At 38.9% G+C, this 27,508-nt stretch overlaps 2 protein-coding genes across 3 annotated transcripts; one reads left to right on the top strand and one right to left on the bottom strand.

Annotated features, from left to right (window-relative positions):
* Positions 1–417: 417 nt before the first annotated feature.
* Positions 418–18,391, top strand: lxn (latexin). 2 transcript variants are annotated; one of them, XM_065281688.2, is made up of 7 exons: positions 418–726; positions 11,320–11,475; positions 11,618–11,680; positions 11,842–12,017; positions 13,564–13,696; positions 14,277–14,339; positions 17,626–18,391. In XM_065281688.2, exons 1-7 carry the CDS (start codon positions 589–591, stop codon positions 17,758–17,760), a joined length of 864 nt encoding a protein of 287 aa, XP_065137760.1. In that variant the 5' UTR covers positions 418–588; the 3' UTR covers positions 17,761–18,391. The 2 variants fall into 2 exon arrangements, with proteins under 2 accessions (XP_065137760.1, XP_065137759.1); XM_065281687.2 differs by having other exon boundaries at positions 433–726; positions 11,842–12,013; positions 13,560–13,696.
* Positions 6,996–26,535, bottom strand: gfm1 (G elongation factor, mitochondrial 1). Its single transcript, XM_065281686.1, has 18 exons — positions 26,367–26,535; positions 25,130–25,282; positions 24,543–24,675; positions 24,172–24,376; positions 22,264–22,380; positions 21,884–22,034; positions 21,642–21,796; positions 21,018–21,102; positions 20,797–20,934; positions 20,520–20,621; positions 19,606–19,662; positions 19,384–19,521; positions 17,992–18,074; positions 10,548–10,710; positions 9,830–9,974; positions 7,785–7,945; positions 7,483–7,536; positions 6,996–7,345 (listed from the first exon to the last, which is right to left on the bottom strand). The coding sequence occupies exons 1-18, from the start codon at positions 26,439–26,441 to the stop codon at positions 7,214–7,216; spliced, it is 2,247 nt and encodes a 748-aa protein (XP_065137758.1). The 5' UTR covers positions 26,442–26,535; the 3' UTR covers positions 6,996–7,213.
* Positions 26,536–27,508: the final 973 nt, after the last annotated feature.

The following is a 27,508-nucleotide window of genomic DNA, read 5'->3' as shown; positions in this document are numbered from 1 at the left end:
TTACACCATCATAGAAATGCATTAATCTCAAATCAACTCAATTTACTTTCATGCATTTGGCAGACACTTTTATCAAAAGCTATAACAAGCTACAGTATACATTCGATCACTATGTGTTTCACTGGGATTGAACCCATGACCTTTTGCACTGTTAACCCAAATCTACAGAAACACTGAGAACACTCATAGACAAACTTCTTTTGCAAGCACAAGGTTGAGTATATTTGGTGATTTATTGTCTTTTTGGAAATCTCAAAAGCTCTGTCTTATAATTTCCATCAGTTTTTTTCTGTTTGACTGACACACTGCTGCTATGTACCTTGAAAACAATGTTTCAACACACGTTTAGAGCTGCTGTTCAACAGCCAGCACATATTTCTTCACAGAGGTTTGGTCAGGAGATCTTGTGTAGGTTTACTGACAGGGAACAGGTCATCTGGAAAGCGTCATCCCACTGCTCATCTAAACAGGCTGTTATGCAACAGACCCTTAGCTTTATAAACAGCAGAATTCTTCAGAGAAACCTCATAGTTCAGTGGGAATCCAGAGCTCCAGCAGTCTGAACTCATCCTGGTGTGGATCGTGAAAATGTTCTGCTTTGTTTTGCTGGTTTTCTCTTTGTTTCAGCTCACACCAGCTTTACCCGTCTATCAGAAACATCTGCTGTCCTGCTGCGAGTCTGCAGATCTCGTGAACAACTGTCTTAACACCATTAAAGAGTCTGAGGTAAAGCAAGCTTTAGTTAATGTTTACTGAATGTAATTTGATTTTCTGAAGCAAATGTGAGTGCTGTTCACCACTGGCACAACAACTGAAAGATGCAGAGGTCGCTGGGGTGTTTTTAACGGATGACACAGAGGCCGCTTAGGTCTTTCTTATGGTTGACACTGAGGTCTTTCTAATGGTTGATGGTGAAGTCGCTAAGGTAGTTGTTATGATTGACGCAGAGGTCGCTGAGGACTTTCTAACAGTTGACGCTGCTGGTCGCCAAGCTCTTTCTAACGTTTGCTGCCGAGGTCACAAAGGTATTTTCTAACGGTTGCTGCCGAGGTCATGAAGGTATTTTCTTAAGGTTTGACACCGCCCGTTGCTTAGGTCTTTCTAACGGTTGATGCCACTGGTCGCTGAGGTCTTTCTAACGGTTTATGTCACTGGTCACTGGGGTCTTTCTAACAGTTGACGCCGCTGGTCACCAATGTCTTTCTAACGGTTGATGCCACTGGTCGCTGAGGTCTTTCTAACGGTTTATGTCATTGGTCGCTGAGGTCTTTCTAACGGTTGATGCCACTTGTCGCTGAGGTCTTTCTAACGGTTTATGTAATTGGTTGCTGAGGTCTTTCTAACGGTTGATGCCACTTGTCGCTGAGGTCTTTCTAACGGTTTATGTAATTGGTTGCTGAGGTCTGTCTAGCAGTTGATGCCACTGATCGCTGAAGTCTTTCTAACGGTTTATGTCATTGGTCGCTTAGGTCTTTCTAACGGTTTATGTAATTGGTTGCTGAGGTCTTTCTAGCGGTTGATGCCACTGAACGCTGAAGTCTTTCTAACGGTTTATGTCATTGGTCGCTGAAATCTTTCTAACAGTTGACACCACTGGTCACTAAGGTCTTTCTAACCCATCACCCTATGGCCCAAGACACCTTGCCCACTAAAGCTAAGCAGGGCTGAGCCTGGTCAGTACTTGGTTGGGAGACCACCTGGGAAAACCAGGTTGCTGCTGGTAGAAATGTTAGTGAGACCAGCAGGGGGTGCTCACCCTGTGGTCTGTGTGGGTCCTAACACCCCAGTATAGTGACGGGGACACTATACTGTCAAAAAGCACCGTCCTTCGGATGAGACGTTAAACCGAGGTCCTGACTCTCTGTGGTCTTTAAAAATCCCAGGATGTCTTTCAAAAAAGAGTAGGCGTGTGCCCCGGCATCCTGGCCAAACTTGCCCGTTGGCCTACTAATCATCCCCATATATACTAATTGGCTATATCATTCTGTCTCCTCTCCACTAATATGCTGGTGTGTGGTGGGCGTTCTGGCGCAATATGGCTGCCGTCGCATCATCCAGGTGGATGCTGCACATTGGTGGTTGTTGAGGAGACTCCCCCTTTCATATGTAAAGTGCTTTGAGTGCTGCAGAAAAGCGCTATATAAATGTAATGAATTATTATTATTATTATTATTATTATTATTAACAGTTGACACCATGTCATTGGTCGCTGAGGTCTTTCTTACAGTTGACGCCGCTGGTTGTTAAGGTGTTTCTAATGGTTGACACTGCTGGTCACCAAGGTTTTTCTAACGGTTGCTGCTGAGGTCACAAAGATATTTTCCAACGGTTGATGGCGCCGGTTGCTGAGGTCTTTTTAACAGTTGACACCACCGGTCACTAAGGTCTTTCTAATGGTTCATGCCACTTGTTGCTGAGGTCTTTCTAACAGTTGACACCGCCGGTCGCTAAGGTCTTTCTAGCGGTTGACACCGCTGGTCGCCAAGGCCTTTGTAACGGTTGATACCACTGGTCGCTGAGGTCTTTCTAACAGATGACACCATGTCATTGTCATTGGTTGCTCAGGTCTTTCTTACAGTTGACGCCGCTGGTTGCTAAGGTGTTTCTAAGGGTTGACACCGCTGGTCACCAAAGTTTTTCTAACAATTGCTGCCGAGGTCACAAAGGTATTTTCTATTGGTTGATGGCGCCGGTCACTAAGGTCTTTTTAACAGTTGACACCGCCGGTCGCTAAGGTCTTTCTAACAGTTGACGCCATTGGTCGCCAAGTTATTTCTAACAGTTGATGCCACTGGTCGCTGAGGTCTTTCTAACGGTTTATGTCATTGGTCGCTGAGGTCTTTCTAACAGTTGACACCAATGGTCGCTATGGTCTTTCTTACGGTTGCTGCCGAGGTCACTGAGGCATTTTCTAACGATTGAAGGTGCCAGTTGCTGAGGTCTTTTTAACAGTTGATGCCGACGGTCGCAAAGGTCTTTCTAATGGTTGATGCCACTGGTTGCTGAGGTCTTTTTAACAGTTGATGCCGCCGGTCGCAAAGGTCTTTCTAATGGTTGATGCCACTGGTTGCTGAGGTCTTTTTAACGGTTGATGCCACTGGTCGCTGAGGTCTTTCTAACGGTTAATGCCACTGGTCGCTGAGGTCTTTCTAACAGTTGACACCACTGGTCGCTATGGTCTTTCTTACGGTTGCTGCTGAGGTCACTGAGGTATTTTCTAACGGATGAAGGTGCCAGTTGCTGAGGTCTTTTTAACAGTTGACGCCTCCGGTGGCAAAGGTCTTTCTAATGGTTGATGCCACTGGTTGCTGAGGTCTTTCTAAAGCAGTGGTTCTCAACTCCAGTCCTCGGGACCCACTGCTCTGCACATTTTGGATGTCTCTCATATCTGACACACTCAGTTCAGTTCATTATCCTAATGAGCTGATGATCTGAATCAGGTGTGTTAAATAAGGGAGACATCCAAAATGTGCCACTGTTCTAAAGGTTGATGCCACTGGTCGCTGAGGTCTTTCTAACGGTTTATGTCGTTGGTCGCTGATGTCTTTCTAACGGTTGATGCCACTGGTCGCTGAGGTCTTTCTAACGGTTTATGTCGTTGGTCGCTGATGTCTTTCTAACGGTTGATGCCACTGGTCGCTGAGGTCTTTCTAACGGTTTATGTCGTTGGTCGCTGAGGTCTTTCTAAAAGTTGACACCGCTGGTCACTAAGGTCTTATTAGCGATTGCTGCCGAGGTCACTGAGGTCTTTTCTAAAGGTTGATGCCACTGGTCGCTGAGGTCTTTCTAACAGTTTGTGTCGTTGGTCACTGAGGTCTTTCTAACAGTTGATGCCACTGGTCGCTGAGGTCTTTCTAAAGGTTGAAGGTGCCAGTTGCTGAGGTCTTTTTAACAGTTGACGCCGCCGGTGGCAAAGGTCTTTCTAATGGTTGATGCCACTGGTTGCTGAGGTCTTTCTAAAGCAGTGGTTCTCAACTCCAGTCCTCGGGACCCACTGCTCTGCACATTTTGGATGTCTCTCATATCTGACACACTCAGTTCAGTTCATTATCCTAATGAGCTGATGATCTGAATCAGGTGTGTTAAATAAGGGAGACATCCAAAATGTGCCACTGTTCTAAAGGTTGATGCCACTGGTCGCTGAGGTCTTTCTAACGGTTTATGTCGTTGGTCGCTGATGTCTTTCTAACGGTTGATGCCACTGGTCGCTGAGGTCTTTCTAACGGTTTATGTCGTTGGTCGCTGAGGTCTTTCTAAAAGTTGACGCCGCTGGTCACTAAGGTCTTATTAGCGATTGCTGCTGAGGTCACTGAGGTCTTTTCTAAAGGTTGATGCCACTGGTCGCTGAGGTCTTTTTTAAAGGTGATGCCACTGGTCGCTGAGGTCTTTCTAACAGTTTGTGTCGTTGGTCACTGAGGTCTTTCTAACAGTTGATGCCACTGGTCGCTGAGGTCTTTCTAAAGGTTGAAGGTGCCAGTTGCTGAGGTCTTTTTAACAGTTGACGCTGCCGGTGGCAAAGGTCTTTCTAATGGTTGATGCCACTGGTTGCTGAGGTCTTTCTAAAGCAGTGGTTCTCAACTCCAGTCCTCGGGACCCACTGCTCTGCACATTTTGGATGTCTCTCATATCTGACACACTCAGTTCAGTTCATTATCCTAATGAGCTGATGATCTGAATCAGGTGTGTTAAATAAGGGAGACATCCAAAATGTGCCACTGTTCTAAAGGTTGATGCCACTGGTCGCTGAGGTCTTTCTAACGGTTTATGTCGTTGGTCGCTGATGTCTTTCTAACGGTTGATGCCACTGGTCGCTGAGGTCTTTCTAACGGTTTATGTCGTTGGTCGCTGAGGTCTTTCTAAAAGTTGACGCCGCTGGTCACTAAGGTCTTATTAGCGATTGCTGCTGAGGTCACTGAGGTCTTTTCTAAAGGTTGATGCCACTGGTCGCTGAGGTCTTTTTTAAAGGTGATGCCACTGGTCGCTGAGGTCTTTCTAACAGTTTGTGTCGTTGGTCACTGAGGTCTTTCTAACAGTTGATGCCACTGGTCGCTGAGGTATTTTCTAACGGATGAAGGTGCCAGTTGCTGAGGTCTTTTTAACAGTTGACGCTGCCGGTGGCAAAGGTCTTTCTAATGGTTGATGCCACTGGTTGCTGAGGTCTTTCTAAAGCAGTGGTTCTCAACTCCAGTCCTCGGGACCCACTGCTCTGCACATTTTGGATGTCTCTCATATCTGACACACTCAGTTCAGTTCATTATCCTAATGAGCTGATGATCTGAATCAGGTGTGTTAAATAAGGGAGACATCCAAAATGTGCCACTGTTCTAAAGGTTGATGCCACTGGTCGCTGAGGTCTTTCTAACGGTTTATGTCGTTGGTCGCTGATGTCTTTCTAACGGTTGATGCCACTGGTCGCTGAGGTCTTTCTAACGGTTTATGTCGTTGGTCGCTGAGGTCTTTCTAAAAGTTGACGCCGCTGGTCACTAAGGTCTTATTAGCGATTGCTGCTGAGGTCACTGAGGTCTTTTCTAAAGGTTGATGCCACTGGTCGCTGAGGTCTTTTTTAAAGGTGATGCCACTGGTCGCTGAGGTCTTTCTAACAGTTTGTGTCGTTGGTCACTGAGGTCTTTCTAACAGTTGATGCCACTGGTCGCTGAGGTATTTTCTAACGGATGAAGGTGCCAGTTGCTGAGGTCTTTTTAACAGTTGACGCTGCCGGTGGCAAAGGTCTTTCTAATGGTTGATGCCACTGGTTGCACATTTTGGATGTCTCTCATATCTGACACACTCAGTTCAGTTCATTATCCTAATGAGCTGATGACCTGAATCAGGTGTGTTAAATAAGGGAGACATCCAAAATGTGCCACTGTTCTAAAGGTTGATGCCACTGGTCGCTGAGGTCTTTCTAACGGTTTATGTCGTTGGTCGCTGATGTCTTTCTAACGGTTGATGCCACTGGTCGCTGAGGTCTTTCTAACGGTTTATGTCGTTGGTCGCTGATGTCTTTCTAACGGTTGATGCCACTGGTCGCTGAGGTCTTTCTAACGGTTTATGTCGTTGGTCGCTGAGGTCTTTCTAAAAGTTGACGCCGCTGGTCACTAAGGTCTTATTAGCGATTGCTGCCGAGGTCACTGAGGTCTTTTCTAAAGGTTGATGCCACTGGTCGCTGAGGTCTTTTTTACAGGTGATGCCACTGGTCGCTGAGGTCTTTTTTAAAGGTGATGCCACTGGTCGCTGAGGTCTTTCTAACAGTTTGTGTCGTTGGTCACTGAGGTCTTTCTAACAGTTGATGCCACTGGTCGCTGAGGTCTTTCTAAAGGTTGAAGGTGCCAGTTGCTGAGGTCTTTTTAACAGTTGACGCAGCCGGTCGCAAAGGTCTTTCTAACGGTTGATGCCACTGGTCGCTGAGGTTTTTCTAACGGTTGATGCCACTGGTTGCTGAGGTCTTTCTAACGGTTGATGCCACTGGTCGCTGAGGTCTTTCTAACAGTTGATGCCACTGGTCACTCAGGTCTTTCTAACCTTTAGTGCCGCTGGTCACTAAGGTCTTTTTTAACGCTTGACGCCACTGGTCGCCAAGGTCTTATTAGCGATTGCTGCCGAGGTCACTCAGGTCTTTTCTAATGGCTGACGGTGCCGGTCGCTGAGGTCTTTCTAACGGTTGATGCCACTGGTCGCTGATGTCTTTCTTACAGTTGACGCCGCTGGTCGCTAAGGTCTTTCTAACGGTTGACGCCACTGGTCGCTTAGGCCTTTCTAACGATTGTCGCTGAGGTCTTTTTAATGGTTGACACTGGGCTGTTGAGGTCTTTTTTAACCGTTGACGCCAATGTCTTTCTAAGGGTTGACGGCAAGGTCGCTGAGGTTTTTCTTATGTTGTGTTCACATTGGAGTGTGTTTAAACCACTAACTATAAATGTTTGCACAATTGTCTCTTTTTGCAAATGTTAAATCCTAAATCTTTCTTTCCCTTAATTAGAATTAAAACTCATCAATTTAACTTATTTTTTTATTATTTCATAATTACTACACCTGCAAACATATGCTGTACAAATACATTTACAATAAATGACAGAACCCAATTTCTCAGAACCATTTACAATAATTATTTGTAAAATAAATGTAAAACCAGTTAATAAGTCAGCATGTTATCAATGTTCTTATCAAGGATCCTCTGAAAGATGTGTTTGATAGATCTGTGTGATGCGACTGTTCAGTTCTTCCATTTGTTCTTCTTAGCAGGCAGTTGGCCTGTTGCCTCCAAGTATTTATTGATGAGTTCTTCTTGTACAGATGGCAGGCAGGGCTGATATCTGCTGTAGTCCATAGTGTACTCGCCTTTACCCTGAAAAACATACACAGATACACAATAAAGACCAGGACCGTGTATAATTAAATTACGTTTATGTTGACTTTGAAGTGGTTTACCGTATTTTGTACTAATCTGTTGTAGTATTAAATGTTAAGATGTTGGGTTTTTACCTCTGTACTGGAGCGCAGTTCTGTGGAGTATCCAAACATGTCATTCAGTGGAATCTATAAATATAAACCAATAGAGTACATTATGTCAATACAGATGTATTATGACATCTTTACTGTCATTTGTGAATACGTCTAGATTGCATTTCACCAACAAAACATTACAGGCTCATCTAGCTGAATGAATAACTGTGACCTACTGTACCTCATGACAATATAATCGCGGGGTAAAATATCTACATTTTATTTATAGAGTGAAATGATAAAATCTATGAATTCATGTTAGATATCATGAAGGTACTTACATCAGCATACAGTGTGAAGTATCCCTCGGCTCCATCCTGCCCTGTAATGACACCATGGCGACGATTGACCCCGGCTATAACTGCCCCCTGAAATTCATTAGGGGCAACAATCTCCACAGACATTACTGGCTCCAAAATCACAACATTTGCTTTCTCCATCGCTGTGAATAAACAGAAAATTATAATGAATAAACATACCAGTAATGAGAAAACACAGACATTCATACAAAGATTTGATTCTGCTCCGTAATCAAACTGAATCCCAAGTATATTGACCTCTATATCGAGCAAACACTTTCAAGTGTTTTCATGTCCACTGTACTCTATATAATCTTTGTGAATGACATATTAAAGAGTAACTAAACCCCTGGTCAGAGCCTGACTCTACCCACTGCAATATTTGAAAAATGCAAGAAAAGTGGGCAGATCCCAACGGAGATAGAGGGGACGAACTAGCTCGTACCAAGTGTGTGGTGAGATCGTAACAAGGGCGTGGTGAGCTTGAACCTGCTTACGTCACGAGTTATTTCTTGGACCCAACATCCAATAGGAAAATTCAACTGCAGTAGCCACCGTTCAACCTGAAGAGGGCAGCACTCAGACGGTTTTACACCATATATTGTAGTATTGAAACACTTTATATCTAAATGTCAAAAAACTTACTAAAATCAATGAACAGCACTAATAAAGCATCATTCTTACAGATCATTAACTAAAAAGAGTTGGTTTAGGGTTTAGTTACTCTTTAACTATTTTTCACATCAAATATAAATCATGCAGTAATTATATTAATGACAATGTTTAAAGGCAGTATCTTAGTATGATCTGTATCTTAAATCGGACTTTTTCATGTTTAAGTGCCATAAATGGGTCCCCAGTGCTATTATTAGAAAATAATTGACAGCACAATTGAGTTTGGTGATCAGTGTTTGCATTTTATCAGCTCATTTGCATTTAAAAGGACACACCCCAAAATGGCACATTTTTGCTCACACCTTCAAAGTGTCAATTTTAACATGCTATAATAAATTATCTGTGGGGTTTCTCTTTTGAGCTAAAACTTCACATGTGTACTCTGGGGACATGAAAGACTTATTTTACATCTTCAAGAAGTCTTGTGAAATGTCCCTTTTAATGTAAAGAATTAAGATGACAACATTGTTGTGTTGGTCTCCCAGAGGCTGTTTACACTTGGCATTAACATGCGTTTTCGTCGATCGGATCACAAGTGGACGACGTTAATGCCAGGTGTAAACGGTGTTCAAAACGTTTTGAGCTCGTCCACTTTCGACCACTTTCAACCACATTCAGAGGTAGTCGAAACCACTTTCGATCGGATCGCTTTGGAGTTGCGGAACGCAATGTGGTTGAATGCGTTCGAACAGCCACACGCGACCGCCTTCTCTCCGCCCATTTATCTAATCTGAGGTATTAAACACAAGTTTTACGTCTTTTTTAGACTTCTGGCGTAAACATACGGTGAACAGCGCTATTTTTAGCCTTTCATTGATACAACTAAAGCGGCTGATCTCCGTAGTTTCGTTTTGAAAGCGTGTGAAAGTTGCGCGATCCTATTTCATCAATTGCGCTGAAAATTCAGAGAAAGCTCCAACATATAAACGTACAAAACACTGTGCAGCATGTATACTTGCTAAACAAGCAGTGGACTCCGACATAATATAGTTTGCGTCCATATAAACTCATAATTACTCCCGCTCGGGTTTGAATGACAGCAGAGAGACTCGCCCACCGTCTCACAGACCACCCCCTCACAGTATTCAGGACAGAAGCGGTCGAAAGTGGACAAAAGAGACGGATATAAATACCAGGTGCAAACGTAATGTGTCTCTCTCGTCCACTTGTGATCCGATCGATGAAAACGCATGTTAATGCCAAGTGTAAACAGCCTCTCAATGAAGTTACAGAAGAAAATGTCATGAAACGATGATGATGTATTAGAGCAATAACATTTGATTCATCCCATCAAATTAAAAGACTTTCACTGTGGTCACTGTGATTCAGAAAGATATTTACTGTTCTCATACCCTGTTTAACAGCGCCCTCTCCTGCACGAATGAAGGAGATCTCATTTGAATCCACCATGTGATTAGCACCATCATCCAGCACGAACCGAACACCAGATATCTTGTGTCCTGTCAGAGGACCCTTCTCACACGCTTCCCTAAAACCCTGACAGAGAAAAGACGGACAAATGACAGGACTGATACTTACACTTTGTGTGTGTGTGTGTGTGTGTGTTTGTGTACGTGTGTGTGTGTGTCTTTGTGTGCATGTATGCGTGTGTGCGCTTGTGGGCATAATTGTGTGCGTACATGTGTGTGTGTGTGCATGTGTCTGTGTATGCATCTCTCTGTGTGTGTGTCTGTGTGTGTGCGCGTATGTGTGTTCATGTACCGGTATGTATGGGCGCGAAAGTATGTGGGTGTTAGCGCGTGTGCATCTCTGTGTGTGTGCCTATGTGTGTCTGTGTATGCATCTCTGTGGGTGCATGTGTGTCTCTGTGTGTGGGTGTGTTTGCGTTTTTGTCTGTGTGTATGTATGGGTGCATATGTGCGCGCGTAAGTGTGTGTGTGTCTGTGTGTGCATCTCTGTGTGTGCGCATATGTGTTTGAGCTCCTATGTGTGTGCATGTGTCTGTGTATGCATCTGTGTATATGTGTGTGTCTTTACAGGCATATGTTTCAATCCTTGTACAACATTGTGTTAACATTGTTTAAATTAAATTAAAACAGCATATCTTACCCTTTCCACAGCAGGGATAAACTGTTTTGGGATGTTAGTGCCGATGGTGCGATCCTTAAACTCCAGTTTGGTGTAACTGTCAGAATCCAGCGGTTCGAGGACACCTATCACTTTACCGTACTGTCCAGACCCTCCAGATTGCTTCTTATGTGTGAAGTCAAACCTGCATTCATTAAAACCCATTCACATTATGTGATATTACTGAAAGAATAATCAGACAGGGAGAAATGAAAAATCACAGATGGAACAAAAAGTGTGCAAACACTTGATAGATCTGAGCTATTTAAAAGCAATCTGTAACAAATAAAACTCATTTTCTGATGGAGAGAAATCTAATGAGCTAAAATAGATTCAAACTGTTGGATAAAATAAATTGTGCATCTTTAGCCTTAAATACACAAAATATATTTTGCAGACCATTTACTCACTGACTTCTAGACTGAGGAAACACCAGTATGAATTTTTGTGTAATGGTAATTTAATGTATTATTTCTGCTAAATAAAATTTCTTTGAATTATTAGCAAACATTGAAAACTGTTAAAGATATAGCAATGAGTGAATCACTGTCAGCTGCTGAGAGATAAAGGTCACTGTGTCTTTAAGAGAGGGCGGGACTACAGCACAACTCACAGACAGGAAGTACACACAACCCTGCATTCTTCTCTCACACACAGTTTGTTTATAGAGTGATCACATGTGGTGTTTAGGGTCAAAGTCAAACAGGAGTGTCACACCCATTCATTCTCCTCTACTGCGTGCTTGATTTGTCAGACGGAAGCTGATGCTGAAATGGCCACAGGAGATTTAGAGCCGACACATTTCCCAGCTCGCCGGGCAGCTAAAGTAGCCCTACATTACATCAACACACAACACGGCTCACCCTTCAAAGTGTTTGGACTACAGACGGTGCACAAAGCCAGAGCGGAGGTACTTTATCATCTCAACCAATCAACATCTGAGCTGCTAACTGAAGGATTGAGGGTTCTAACCCGACCCAGTCTGTAATAATATTAATATTGCTGTTTACTATACGTGTCTGTGAATGTAAGTGTTTTCTGAATGATTTCAGGCTGTAGAAACAGGAGGCAGGAAATATAACCTGGACTTCTCTGTGATCAACTGGGCCAATGAGGTAACGCACACAACATCTCAGTGGCATAGTAGTTTGAATGCTTTAATTCACTGACACAAAACCAGAATAATATTTCATCTCAGTCAACTGTAATGTAGTGTTGCTTTGCTCTTTTTCTGACATGTCATTTACATAAAAATCTTTCTGTCTCTCTCTTTCAGGGTTCAGGTTTGTTGAGTTGTACAGCCGAGGTCTTTTTTCCTCAGAATGGTCCACCTGAGGTTCAGTATAACTGTGACGGACTACAGAAGGTCAACTTTACGTCTGAAGAAACAGATTTCTTACAGAAATACAGAGAGCCTGAGAGCCCGCTCACGGCACAATACATACCAGGCATGTGTTAACAACTATATTAGCACATATACAACACAATGTATTGTATCTGTATTACATCACTTCTGTAACCGACGGCGGTGTTACACAAATCTTCCCACACAGTGATGTGGAAAGTGTCGGGTGTGTTTGAATGAGGTGTGATAGGAAGGCGTGGATGAGCGTTTACTTTAAGGAAGAAGATCTCTTTGGGTTAAAGACTAATCTTTGCAACATTACTGATCTTCTATATGCACAGACATCTTAAAACACTCCAAAGACAAAGGAAAACATGAACTAGCATCATACGATCCCTTTCAAGTTTCTCTCCATCTCTGAAATCTGTTGAACTCCTGTGGGAGTTTACTGAAGTTAGGATTAAAGGTTTTTTAAGGTTTTACAATTTTTTTTTCTTAATATAATAGTCCGGCTTTAACCTTATAGTTCCTTTTGCATATCCATTAATGCTAAATGTACATATTAGCTATACTGTTATTGTATTATTAGTCACATACGTGAAAGCTTAAAGGACAAGTTCGGTATTTTAGACTTAAAGCCCTTTTTTCAGATTGTTTATGGTGAAATAGAATGGTTTTGACTGAAATTTCGACATTTTCGGCTGCCCTGAGAATTTTCGCGTGTTTGTGTTTCAGCTCAGACCTCTACAATGGGTTTAATGGTGCACTGGAACAATCCTTCCTAAAATGCATTAAACTTTCGTTTACAAAGACGTGAAACTCACCGAGTGGTCAGGGGTGTTCACTGGTATGCTCACACAAAAATCGCTGCAAAAGATGCTTTCCAACAGCTGTTTTAGTTTCTGACCGAATTACAATATAAATACTGTATACAATTAGTTATCTAATGGACATTTGTTCGACTTTTCATTCACGATTTACAATAATATATTCAGATGTCACATTTATTGTGCAACGTCTGAGGAACAAATACGCCCCCTTGTGGGATTTCAGCCGGTTCATAAGAGGTTAAGTATTAATATACTGTATATAATATAAATTATACATAAATATACAAATGTATATACACATGTAAACATTTCTAAAATATATAAATGCATGTTTGTGCATTTACCTATATGAAGTTATTATACACAGTTTACACACATATATATGATTTAAACAAAAACTTTTATTCTGCTATAGATTAATAGCGAATAATCATTATGCATCCCTAATTATCATAATATTTCATACATGCGCTTGACTGATGGCACTATTTATATAACTGATTTGTTTTTTTTTGTGGTTTTTTTTGGGGGGGGGGGGGGGTTGCTCCTGGAAATCTAGATTTTGTATACCTTCATTTATTCTCATATATTGCCAGTATGATTTGCCATAAGCCAAAATGATCAAAAGCACTACAGTAATACATTGAATTAAGAAACTGAATAGAAAGCTCAGTTAAGCTGAAGTGATGAACTTGATTTTTCCAGAGCTTTTTTGACTGATCAGTCAACACATTATTCAGACACATTACAGGACTTGAACCAACACTCGACAATCTTCAGCATTGAGAGCATGTTCACATATTATTATTCTCTCTACAGACAGCTACGGTAACATGACTGATGAAATGAAGCCGTTTTGGCATTTGGCTCGTGTGGCTGCGTCCTTCATCATGCTGAGAGAATCCAGTGAGAAGACAGAGCTTAATATGGCACAGGTGGCAAACATTACACAACAGGTGAGTGAATACACAGCGTCACCTGATCTAAAGCACACAGCCAATCATCACTGCTGCTACTACTATAGCCACCCTGACCTCTGCAGCATTTTTGCATACTTTGTTATCCCATCATGCACCCCATAAAGAGAAGTTAATGTGTACTCAGCTGTACTTCCATAAGACATTATTTATCACCAGCAACCGACACTCATTAATCGATTGTTAACCAATAAAGATGTTAAATTATAATTGAATAAACCCTTAAAAACACCTACAGTGTTAAAGTAAGGGGTTATTTTTACATAATATTTGCTAATAGCAGCATGAACAACAAGAGAACATGAGGATTTATTTGAACAACAGTACTGTGGACTTGTTTATCGTAAATGTGTTTATTGTTAAGTTTTATGAATTAATTTCATTAATGGTTAAAACTGAATAAATTGATCAAAACTCTTATTGACGATTAACTGTTAAGCAGTTTATTATGTTCATCTATAATAGTGAAGCTTTGCTTGTGTTTATGGGGTTTTAATGGTCCACTCATTTTTAATACGTGTCTGTGTCACAGCTCATCTGTACGATCTTTATATTACAGGTGACGCATGAGAACGAGTTGAAGTTGAACTATTATGTTCTTCTTCATGACATGCCCTCACAGGTAACAAACGTACACAATCACATAAAAACAATTATACAAGTGCTTCATATAACTTATGTGCGTTCTTTTGAATCTTCTCAAGTTGCTCTTGAATCTCATGTTTCTATGTTTACATGCACAAAATTTCAATCCGACTAAATTAAAGGTTACACAGGGTTCTTGCAGGTTTCAGCAAGTTAAATTTAAGACCTTTTTAAGACCTTTTAAGACCATTATGAGTAAAATTTAAGACCAACACGACACATTACTAAAAGCATTCAAATGATCTCAGAAATTCTTAAAACTTTCTATTTTTATTGATTCAGTTATAGAAAAATATAAAATGAACGCAGTTTTAAAACAGATAATCAAAATACATGGAAATACATTATGCTTAACTCTATTAGACCAGGAGTGTTGGCGCCGACAAATTTTACCCATAGCCCTTTAGGAAGAGACTTCTGACGATGGAAGACCAAAAATGGCTCATAGTGAGCCATTGAAATACATTGAGTTAGAGGCAAAGAGCTGTGATTTTTCTTAATTAATAGTCAAGAAATGCATTGATTTACAATATTTATACATCACACTAATATGTGTAAGTAGTATTTTTTATAAAATTCTATCAACAATGTTTTTTGACAAATAAAATTCACTAATATTAGATCATTTAGTATGGTCAGCTGCTGGTTTCTGCCTAGTTTTACACTGCCTCATACAACTTTAAAGCTTTAAAATGCATCACACTCTGTAGTACGTAAGCTTATAGGGGAGGTTTCCCAGACAGGGATAAGAGCTTTCCAAACTTGAAAACAATTTGCACTGACATATCTTAAAATACATCAAAATGCACACAAGTAATGGTTTTAGTAAGGCATGTTTATTAAAACTAGTTATATGTCATAATTAAACTAAGGCCTAGTCCTGGTTTAAGCTAATCCCTGCCCGGGAAACCACCCCATAATGTTTAATGTACAACTGACTGTGTGCTGTGTATATATCTTGTGCCTGTTTATAAATATACAAAGGACAAAAGATCACTTTCAATTATTATTAATCCCTAAAAGCATTAATATATGCATTTTATTAATACAAGTTATTAATAAATTAATGTATTGCATTCAATTGAATACAGAATCACAGAGCCCAAAAAACCCTCAACCCATACGTTTTATGCATAAATATGCACTATATACACCGCCATCAGGTTTAGTAGCTTCTCTAATTACACAATAACGGATGAATCTGCATTAAGAAAATGAAATTTAACCATTACGAGACCGTTTCTCAATCCGAAGGCTGTAGCCTCCGAAAGGGCACATTTCTTATTTCAGAAATGGTCTTATTTCAGAATATTAACTTTGAAATTAACTTTAAAATATTGATTATTATTCTTATTTAATCGTTAATTGTTGTAATATGCTTATGACTTACGAATGTAATGCTCAGTTAACTTAAATAAACCAGGCGATGCCGTATGCAGCAGCCTGCCTATGCGAAAGGGCTCTGATCTACCGCTGTTCATTTAACCGTAACTCCTGAAGCATTTGCGCAATCAAAAAGTTTGAATTGTTCCTAAAAGAAAACAATTGCACTTTTTTGAAATATATGGTTTATTACGGTACTTTCTTGCTTTCCGTCTGCCAATCGCTGCTGTTTGGGAAAGCGCGTTAGGTTCAAGTGCATCGCAGCAAAGAGCAATATTAAAGTCTAAAATATAAAACTGTGTAACACTAAAGTTGATACGCTGTTGGTGGCTCGGGACTCGACGGCCCGACTGTTTAAGTTGATTTTCAATAAACCAGCATTGATTTTTGTTCGCTTCTGTGTCCTCTATGTTTCAGAACCTGGCAAATGCTCAGGTAAGCCACAGGCTTATAAATTACCCCCAAAAAGATTTTTGCTTATACAAAACTTAATTTAAGGATTGTTTCTCGCCAAACCCACAGTAAACAATCAGATCACAACACCTGAAACATAGTTCATGGCACGATTTGCGTGGATTATGACAAAGAGCGGAACGTTTCTTTTTAGAGACCCACCATCATACACTTTCTGCCTCCGCCACTGATTAAGTTAGTTCTTCAGCGTTTTAAATTACTATTTTATATTCTGCGGACAACGCTTTTTGGGAATGAAAAGAGGTAAGAAATTTAAGACTTGGGTAAATTAAATTTAAGACCTGGGATAAAAATCTGGGTGTTTTTAAGACTTTTTAAGGCCTTAAATTTAACATTCTGAATTTTAGACTTTTTAAGACCCCGCGGGAACCCTGTTACAACAGTACAGTTTACATGTCCCCTTAACATTGCAATCTGATTAAAATGTTTGTTTACACGTACATTCAAATAATCTGAACCAAACGTCTGCATAAGCGCACAGCCTGGGTTGCCAGATTTGCGTATCAAAACCATTCAAAACTAGCCCAATAGACTAATGCTGTTCCCTAATGACTATTCACAGCCTAATGCCAATAACTAATAAAGGAAATCCTTTCATCTTTAACCTGCAAAAAAAAAAAAATCAACTCGCTGAAACTGAAAGGTAGCCCAAATCTGATGTCTGCAAAAATCAGAGGACTTGGCAACACAGCATCTTTCATTGAGTCGGCACTTTATCTCTGGATAAATGTACAAAGTCAAAGTTGAGTTGGAGAAAGTTGTTCTTAAGTGTTCAGATATGGTAGGGCTGGGCGATATATATCGGGGGATTGTCATGCGCATCTCGTCAGTAAAACCGGTTCCTTGATTAGTAGTAAATCGGCATCCACTGCTTTAAGATAGAGTGGCATTTATTACACAGAGCCGTTGTTCACATGGCACAAGCTGGACCATATTCCATTAATTATCGCAAGTGAGACATCCTCAAAAATTAATGCAAAATTGCCCCGATTGTCAGCAAACTACGGCTCTGTGTAGTAAATGCGCTTCATCTTAAAACAGGTGATGGTGATTTACTACTAATCTACATCTCTAACTTAAAAAAATACCTTAATTTATCCTTTCAGTTTCGTTTAGTTTGTCTTTACTTTTTACACTTTGTTCTAGTTTGAGTTGAGTTTTTTTAGGGTTAGTTTTTATTTTAGTTTCAGTATTTAGGGCTGTTATTACAGAAACTGAATTTAATTTGAATATGTTTAACAGTCAATGAAATTGCCACAAGATTCTTAAGTTTAATAATGTTATGGACTTTATAATATACTGTTTATCAAATAAAAACATTTATTTCAAATTTTGGAATGAGGTAAATGTATATAAACTGATGTAAATGTTTATGAATGAGGTTGTGTAATATGTTTGTGATTTAGGAGATCATTCATTGGAAGCTGTTGATGTCTTGGTCTCCAGATGGGGGCGTACGAGTGCTGAACAGTGAATGGCAGCCGAAATGCCCTCACGATGTCCCACCCAACGATAACAATACTGAACCTGTGTCAAACTAAGCTCACAGTACATACAGTGATCTGATCATGATGACTAAATAAAGTCTAAAATCTTACTGTTGACTCACAGGTGTCTGCAGTCTGTATGCACACGACACGTATAACTATTGTGTTATTCTATTATTAATCCATTAAAATAATCATTAATAACACGTGTACACTTCCAATGTACAAATAAATCTAAACTAATGCACTATGAATGTAAATGTGCTTATATTGTGTGAGACTTACGTCACAGCATTGGTCACAGTCTCTCTGAAAGCGACCTTTGGTTTTCCCATCACACATGGACAGTTATATTCTCTCTCCATCCTCTATAACACACACACAACAACAGCAAAACATCATTTACTTTCATTCGTGTTAATTTGTCTTAACCAGCTGTAACAGTCACATGTTGTCAGTCTTAGTTGAACGCACAGCCTTGCAAAGCATAGTTTATTTCACTTGTATTATATTACTTGAATTATGAAAAACTACATAAGAGTTAAATTACAAAAAAGACTAAGTGATAATATTCTGAAAACATTGTGTAATCTATCCATTTTGTAATTTCCTGTTTTTGTATTTTTTGTAGGGCTGTTAAAAGATTTATCGCATACAAAATAAAAGTGTGTGTTTGCATAATTTATTTGTGTGTGTATTGTGTGTAATTGTTATGTGTATATACATACATACATACATACATGTATACATTTAAGAAAGTTTTTATTGAAGTAAAATAATATATCAAAATCTAAATAAATAAAAATATATACACACACATGTAAATGTTTTTTTAAATACAGGATCTAGAATTACAATTCGAATTTGAATTAAAGGAATCAGAATTGCAATTCAATAGAAATTCAAAGAAATTCATATACATATTACACAGTAAGTAAAGTGTTAAAAATGAAGCTTTCAGTATATGTCAGATATGATTGCATTACATATTCTATAAATTATATTAGTTTGAACTACTTGTACAGATTAGATTAACAGGAAATGTTTCCCCCAGCAATTAATGTTAAAAACTCTAGTCACATAACAAAGAATTAAGTTTGATTTTTTGTAATTGTAATTTTATGGAACACGACTTTGTTTCCCAGAATGCTTTACTTTAACCAAGTATTTAAAATTTTCCAAAGTAACTTTCCTAACACTGAATGTATGTGAGATTCTTTCTGTTGTGTGACTGTGGAATTTCTTTGAATTGCCTTGAAATTAATTCCACTTTCTGTCATTCCAATTCAAATTCAACTTCCTATAGGGTGGAGTCAATTCAATTCAAATTCAAATTCATGAATTGAATGGAGGCCAATTCTGAAATTCTGAATTGTGCACAAGCCTGGTATTTATATATACAAAATAATTAGACACAGTGCACAGACATATATTAATGCAAAAACAAACTTTTATTTTGTATGTGATTAATCGCGATACATTTTTTGACAGTCCTGTTTAGGCCATTCTGCTGATAATAAAATCAAACTGAATGATTGAAAGTAACTCTCCAGGACATGATCTAATCGTCTTCATCCACAGCTCTTTCTCAACAAACAATAACATGTGTATAATACACACACACACGCACGCACGCACACACATGATCTGTAATAATAAAGTTTTCATGTAATGTACCTGTGAGTAGATCTCCAGATGAAGTTCTCCCATTCCAGAGATGATGGTCTCCTGACTCTCAGGGTCATACTGAACTCTGAAGGTTGGGTCTTCTCTTGTGAATCGATTGATTCCCTTTGAGAACTTATCGGTGTCGTTCTATCAGACAGAAGTTGACTGTTATTCATCTGGATTTATTCAATATATGACAGTCAATAAAAGAGAACTGGACTGATTTAGTACCTTGTTAGAAGGTCTCATGGCCATCGAGATCACTGGATCGGGGATATGAATAGATTCCTGGAAACAGACTTAGCATTATCAGCTGAATGTCAAACCACATGTTAACCAAATGTTAGATCATGTGAATAATTAGGGACGTGCACGAATAGTCGAATATTCAATCTGCAAATAATTCAAATAGAAAAAAATGCTTTGTTTCCGCCGCATCAGCGCATCATGAGTGAATTGTTAGGTTCCTGTTAAATAGCTGACTTTATTTTGTTAATACAGAGCTTAAAGAGACAGACACTAAGAACGAAATGACAGGAGAACATTTATTATATAGTAGGCTAGGTATGGTTGTCTTTCTTTACAAAAACATGTCAAACTAAATAAAGAAGATATTCATATGCCAATTGTGCAGTCTGTTATGTAGCCTGTGTTTTTTCGTTCGCTCTGGGCTCTTGTTGTTTTGAGTCTGTTTACATGATGATAGCGTACTTACTGTCAAGTCCTCAAACTTTAAACTTCGCTTGGGGTTAGGGTATAATATTTGGTATAATATAATTTCTGTAAGTTCAAGCAGTATTGATTCTGTACTTATAACCGAATTTAGACCAAAGATTTGTCTTCCGTCGCTCCGCTTGGGGTTTTAACATTTTTCTGTAGGCTATTTTTTAAAAAGATTTTCAACTTAAAAATACACATATATACAAAATATAAGCTTAGCTTGTTGTAGATATTTCCTAATTATAAGCCTTCTGTGAAGTTGTGACAAAATGAAAAATACATAAAACTTTAAGTCATAATTAACGTCATTTAAATAAACTAAAATATTAATTTTGATGAGCTTAAATATTCAAATATTATAATACTGAGAAAAGCTCATCCCTAAAATAATAAATAAGGGTTCATGAAAACATCCCTTCACATACCATGGAGAGGTTGGCATTATTCCGGGCCGTGAACGTATCTCCGCTGGCACAGTCAATGCCAAACAGAGCACAGATGTCTCCTGCGTAAACCTCCTCAACATCCTAAAGATCAACATCAACACATTTCTCATTTAGATTAGTACCAAACCACAGCATTGAAAGTCAACTCGCTGGTTATCTGAACATGACTAATGTTGACTTAAAAAACCTGCACAAATCAAACCTCTGCAAACAAGCTAACAGTACAAACACACAGAGACAAAGGTCTCTCTCTTACCTCCAGCTGATCGGCATGAAGTCGTACCAGTCTCTGAACTCTCACCCTCTTACCCGTCCGTGTGTTGTAGATATATTCAGTTTTCCTCAAACAGCCCTGATACACGCGCACGTACGTCAGCTGACCGAATCGACCCGCCTGGACAGCACACAAATACAACACAGAGTCGAGATGAAGATCAAACATTACTGATGTAGTAAAACATGGATTCTGTAACTCACCTCCAGTTTAAAAGCCAAACCAACAAAAGGATGTGTGGCGTCTCTGCTTGGATCCATCAACATTTTGGAGGTGTCATTTGAATCCCTGCATAAGTGATAAGAGATGGAACATTATAAAAATTTACATCAAGGTTGTAGTGACCAAAATCATTATTTTGTTATTAATATTATTATGGTTTTGTGAACAAGTTCTAAAAATGTAAAAAAAAAAAAACAATTCTGATGAAAACCCAATTTAAAATTGATTTTACATGTAAGTGCACTAAAAATAAATAACATTAATCATGGCATATTTGGGGTTTGAAATGTTCATCTAGCTCAGAGTAAATCAGTTTTTAATATTAACTAGTCTGCATATGTTGTGAGAAACAGGGTGTACTTTAGGACCCAGGAGTAAACTGTATGACACCTGTGCTCACAGCAATCACAGAAGAAACAAACAGAGCTTTAAACTCATCGGATCACATCATTTTATGAAAAAAACATTTTTAGTGGCATATCACAGATTTTGGGTGTTCTGTGGAAATTTGTGTCATTTTAAATACATTTTTTATTTGTCCTAATATTGTCTGTGTCTTCTACATGGAGATGTTATCTAATCTGATAATAAAGAGGTTTACTCACTCTTCGTTGAGTATGGCGTAGTTCTTCACCTCAGTGGGATTAGGCAGATACTCCAGCACAGCGTCCAACAGAGGCTGAACTCCTTTATTCTTCAGAGCGCTGCCCACCAGTACAGGAGTGAACGATCGCTGGACGGTTGCCCTGCGTACGGCGGCCTGAACACACAAATATCATCTTGTGAACAACAGATACTCATAAACGCTTAGCTTCAGCATAAAGACCCATCAGTTTCATCTTCAGACCTTCAAATCATCCACACTGGGAACTCTCTCTTCCAGAAACATCTCTCCAAGGGTTTCATCTGCATTAGCAACACACTCCACCAGTTCCTGTCTGCGGTCCAACGCCTCCGCTCGCATTTCAGCCGGGATCTCATCGAAACGAATCTTCTCGCTTCAAAAGACAAATGAAACCAACACGTGTGACACAAGAGTGTGAGGAGGATCTCCAAAAATTCTCGCACAACCACCACTTTACTGGACTATTATACATGCAAAAGTCATTTCATTCATTATCTTTACAACATCAGCGAGTGATGCGCACATTATCCTGCTATTATGATCTTAGTGGAGAGAAGCACAATTTCTCTCCAGTCAGTAAAAATTAATTACACATGATTTACCCATAAGGGCCTTCAAATAAAATGCTGCGTTCCTCGATCAGGTCTACGATCCCACGCAGGTTTCCCTCTAATCCGATGGGAATATTGACAAAGGCAGCGTTATGATTGAGTTTAGTCCTGGATTAATAAACACAGAAACAAAACTCATGTTAGCTCATGATGTCTATGACAGACCTATCACATTCAAATCCAATCCCATCGCTTAAACTGCTGCTGAATTTAATAATAATGTTACCCATCGGTATCAACAAACAGTCACAATAATGATGACTTTATCAATGTATAAACACGTGGCATATGAAGATGACCTCTGTGATTTCTGGTGATGTGTTATATTGTCATTGTTGTTGGATGTGTGTTTGTTACACTACACAAAGGTGGAGTGAAATCATGTGTTACCCTGACAAATACAAATTTAGTAAATGGTTGGTTTTAAAGTCATAATTCACAGCTCTGACATGAGAACATATTGGCTGAAAAATTACGGTTGACTTAATGAAAAGAGCAATACAACTAAACTAAAAACAACCATAACACCCAAGCCATGAATGAAACCCAAGTTCACAGCCTCGGCCATCCTGATACTTATTGTGTGGTCTTTAACGGCTGGAAATTTTAAAATAAACATTAAAACCTTGTGTGTATTTTGCATTGCTGTTTTAGTATTATAAATAATGTTTTGTATTAATGTTATATCTGCAATACTGTGTATGTTGGGTTTCCCTTACATATATTAATCATGGTTTTACTACAGTTAAAAACAAAAAACTATGGTTACTGTAGTAAACCATGGTTTTGCTAATAGCAATTAATGCATCAAAAACATAGTTACTTTTTGTAAGGGTTTACTTTTTTTAAAGGTTGTTTAATGTGATACACTGATGGTCAGTTTAATCTATGTCAACAAGTCATATTTTCTCAAATAAAATTATTATTTTTCTGGTTCCATATTTTAAAAAGTCAGAAACGCCGCTCTGCTGTGAGCTGCTCTCAGGTGTGGAGGGAACAACAGGTGACACAACAGGCTAGGGTTCTCAAAACCACCCTGGTGGGCCGGTATATTAAAGCAAAAATCTGAATAAATTCATTGTAAACCACAGATTCACAGGGTGAAATGTTTTTTCAATCATATTTTATATACTAGCAAAGTTTTATAAAACACTCAACAACAAAAATGTAGTGATATCAATATCAATTATTTTTATATCAAGTGTTTTAATAGAAACGCAGTAATACTGAGGGCCTTGCTTTCGCGGCTTTACTTCCTGCTCACTACTGCGCAGGACTGATCCTGAAATCGAATGCGCAGACTCGAGACCCAAGATGTCAGCGCCGTATCGGGACACTGCCGGCTTCACTTTTCACCAATGGAAGAGAGCGAACAGGCGTCGTCCATCTGTTTTTACAGTCTATGATGTAATGACATCACACCTCAACCAATCAATCACCTGTCTAATTTATAATTCATATTTATTAATCTTTTATTTATTCATTTACATTAATTTTATCAAAGTTTTGTTCTTTAAAAGGATGTACATGCATTATTATGTGATTTCATTCTTATTATATGATCAGTGACAGCAAATGATTACAACATGAAAATAATATCTTGGACAATTCATCACCAAATTTAAAGCAGTTATAGTGACAGACATTGACATCGATTACACTGACACAACATTATTCAATAAGACTTCAGTATTTTGTTGAGAAGCAGTTTCCTCTATACAGTAGCATCAGCTACTGCAAAGTCTCATTCTCAGCCCTCTGGAAACTGAAGTTAACCAGAGAAGCTTTACGTCACCATTCTTTAACTTCTGCTGCCTAATAAAATCATTTACTGTATAATATAACAACTAAAAATATAATGATCCTTTCAAATTGTGAATCTGAGGATTTTTGACTGACCTCAGCTGTTGTAGAGCTCGGCTGGGATTTGCACCTGTGCGGTCCAGTTTATTGATGAACGTGAGGAAGGGCACACCGTAACGTTTCATCTGTCTGTTTACGGTCATGGTTTGACACTGCACGCCACCGACCGCACACAGAACCAGCACGGCCCCGTCCAGCACACGCAGAGCTCGCTCCACTTCAATGGTGAAGTCCACGTGACCTGATGAGAAGACGACGATCAGATCATATTTCTCACCATCATCATAATGAATCTAAACTATGCAGTGTATACTACCTAGTGCATATTTTTTATTATTCACCTTACTCACAGTATACAATACAAAGTAGAACAATACACTAGTAGTGTGATATTTGTCAAAGTTCACCTGGTGTGTCGATGATGTTAATGTTGTGATGTTTCCACATGGTGTACGTGGCAGCAGACTGGATTGTAATTCCTCTCTGTCTCTCTAACTCCATCGAGTCCATGATGGCACCCACACCATCCTTACCTTTAACCTGACAATACATTCAGACATACACAGTGAACCAATCACATCTCCTCTATCCAGAGAAATAATTACTATATGATTATTAGTCAATTACTATGATAAGTTATTTGTTCAAACAGGCTGTCTAGGTCAGTGGTTTTCAATTCTGTTCCTGGTGATCCACTGCTCTGCACATTTTGTATCTCTCTCTTATTAAACACACTTATCTTAATTCAATGATCTGATGATCAGATGTGTTAGATAAGAGAGATACAAAATGTGTGTGCGCGTGCGTGTGTGTACCCTACATCACACTTGGTTGACCGCATATTAGTTAACCCTTACTCACCCATCCAACCTGGCACATGTGCTGCTACAAATAAACTGAAACACCTAAATATTCATATGACCTCACATATGATGCCTTAAGATGCTAATAAGACAGCACACTAGAGACTGAGACACCTTCAGTGGTCGTTTACCTCATGCATCTCTGCTATCCTGCCTGTGTAGTAAAGCACCCTCTCAGTGAGTGTGGTCTTCCCAGAGTCTATGTGAGCCGAGATACCGATGTTCCGGATCCGCTCGTTTGGTGTGAACCCATTTGAGCATGACCGACAGCTGTGGATCAACACCTGAGACATCACAGAGAGATATCAGTGAGAGACACACAAGACAGAAGATGTACTGTAGTAAAAGACATCACAGAAACAATACAGAGACATCACAGAGACATCAGAGAGACTTCAGAATGACATCATGAAGACATTACAGAGACATCTGAGAGAAATCAGAATGACATCACAAAGACATCACAGAGACTTCAGAATGACCTCAAAGAGACTTCAGAATGACATCAGAGAGACTTTAGAATGATTTCACAGAGACTTTAGAATGACATCAAGAAGACTATAGAATGACATCACAGAGACTTTAGAATGACATCACACAGAGACTTTAGAATGATATCACACAGAGACTTTAGAATGACATCACACAGAGACTTTAGAATGACATCAAAGAGACTTTAGAATGACATCACAGAGACTTTAGAATGACATCACAGAGACTTTAGAATGACATCACATAGACTTCAGAATGACATCACAGAGACTTCAGAATGACATCACAGAGACTTCAGAATGACATCACAGAGACTTCAGAATGACATCACAGAGACTTCAGAATGACATCACAGAGACTTCAGAATGACATCAGAGAGACATCACAGAAACATCAGAGAGACGTCCCAGCAAGAGAGAGACACACAAGATAGAAGATATATACCGACTGTAGTGAATGACATCACAGATACAGTACAAATACATCAAAGTGACATCAAACAGACATTACAGTGACATCAGAAGACATTAAAGAGACTTCAGAGTGATATCATAGTGATATCAGAAGATATTACAGTACATCATAGAGACATCTGAAGATATTAGAGCGACATTAAAAAACATACAGTGACATCAGAAGACATTACAGTGACATCATAGAGACATCAGAAGATATTAGAGGGAAATCAAAGTAACATCAGAAGACATTACAGTATATCAAAGAGACATCTGAAGATATTAGAGAGACATTAAAATACATACAGTGACATCAGAAGACATCACAGAGACATTACAGTACATCAGAAGACATAAGAGTGACATCAAATAGAGAAACAGCAGCACACACGTGATTATAAGTAAAATGTAACACTTGTACCCGTTTAAACGCGCTGTTTGCTGGTTTGTGCAGATGTAGTTTTGATAAAGTTGATGCTGCTCTAACGAGACTCATTGTGATACATACGGTGAATGTGAGTGTGTGTGAGATGTTATACACACATGAGCTGAATGTCACGCCGACCGGCAGCTATGCAACAACTTCCGCTTTCTACAGCGAACCGCGAGGGACAAAACACACGCGCGCAAAAAAACGCACTTTAGCTTTCCTTTCATTCCCTTTATCATTTTTTTTTCTGTTTTATTCTTTTCTGTATTATATCTACCAGAGGTGGACACTACTTGAATATTTTAGTTACATTTTCCAAGCATCTGTGCTTTATCAGAGTGTTTCTTGGGAATTTTTTTTACTTTAGTTTATTTAAAAAAATCACTACATTAAAGAATAGAATCATACTGTGTTCCTTTTATATTGCATATTAATATTGATTTAAAACCAAATTACATAAAAATTGTGTACTTTTACTTTTCTTGAGTAAAAGTACGAAAGTACTTTTTACTTAAGTAAAAGTAAAAATGTACTAGATGTATAATGTACTTAAATATTAAATATAAACCAAAAACTTGAAATTATGAAATGTAGTGGAGTAAAAAATTATGATAATATGCTTTAGAATGTATGTTTTTCAAAGTAAAACACTGATTAAATACGAATACTTGCACATTTACTTTTATGTAGAAAGTAACATACTTACGTAGTGTCCACCTCTGATATCTACTTTCGTTTTATCAAGACTGTAAATATTATTAGCCCTGATCTTGTATAGTACTTTTACTATAACGTTACCTCTCATGTGCCTCCGTAAATGTACATTTGTAAACTTCAAATGTTTATATTTCAAAGTCTGTTTTATATTTTAAATATCATCTGACTCTATTTTTTTTTACTTTATTTGCAGTAGTACTTCATCCATCACCCAGCACCACCTTTATTCCACATTAATGTTTGTTACTGTTGTGTTTTTTATGTTTCTTGGTTTATGTGTAATGCTTTGGCAATATTGTAAGTGACACACAATCATGCCAATAAAGTTCCTTTAAATTGAAAAATTAAAAATTGAGAGAGAGAGAGAGAGAGAGAGAGAGAGAGAGAGAGAGAGAGAGAGAGAGAGAGAGAGAGAG

Source organism: Paramisgurnus dabryanus, chromosome 8 (genome assembly GCF_030506205.2).
Source record: "Paramisgurnus dabryanus chromosome 8, PD_genome_1.1, whole genome shotgun sequence".
NCBI classification, from domain to species: domain Eukaryota; kingdom Metazoa; phylum Chordata; class Actinopteri; order Cypriniformes; family Cobitidae; genus Paramisgurnus; species Paramisgurnus dabryanus.
The sequence above is the reverse complement of the archived record's forward strand: the minus strand, read 5'-3'. Positions and strand labels throughout refer to the sequence as shown.

Coding starts and splice junctions, on each gene's coding strand:
- lxn (XM_065281688.2), top strand. CDS start 589: ATGTTCTGCTTTGTTTTGCTGGTTTTCTCTTTGTTTCAGCTCACACCA. Junction 11,476..11,617: donor TGCACAAAGCCAGAGCGGAG/GTACTTTATCAT, acceptor GAATGATTTCAG/GCTGTAGAAACAGGAGGCAG. Junction 13,697..14,276: donor TGGCAAACATTACACAACAG/GTGAGTGAATAC, acceptor TTTATATTACAG/GTGACGCATGAGAACGAGTT.
- gfm1 (XM_065281686.1), bottom strand. CDS start 26,441: ATGAGTCTCGTTAGAGCAGCATCAACTTTATCAAAACTACATCTGCAC. Junction 22,035..22,263: donor TTATTTGAAGGCCCTTATGG/GTAAATCATGTG, acceptor TGTCTTTTGAAG/CGAGAAGATTCGTTTCGATG. Junction 21,797..21,883: donor CCAGTGTGGATGATTTGAAG/GTCTGAAGATGA, acceptor TTGTGTGTTCAG/GCCGCCGTACGCAGGGCAAC.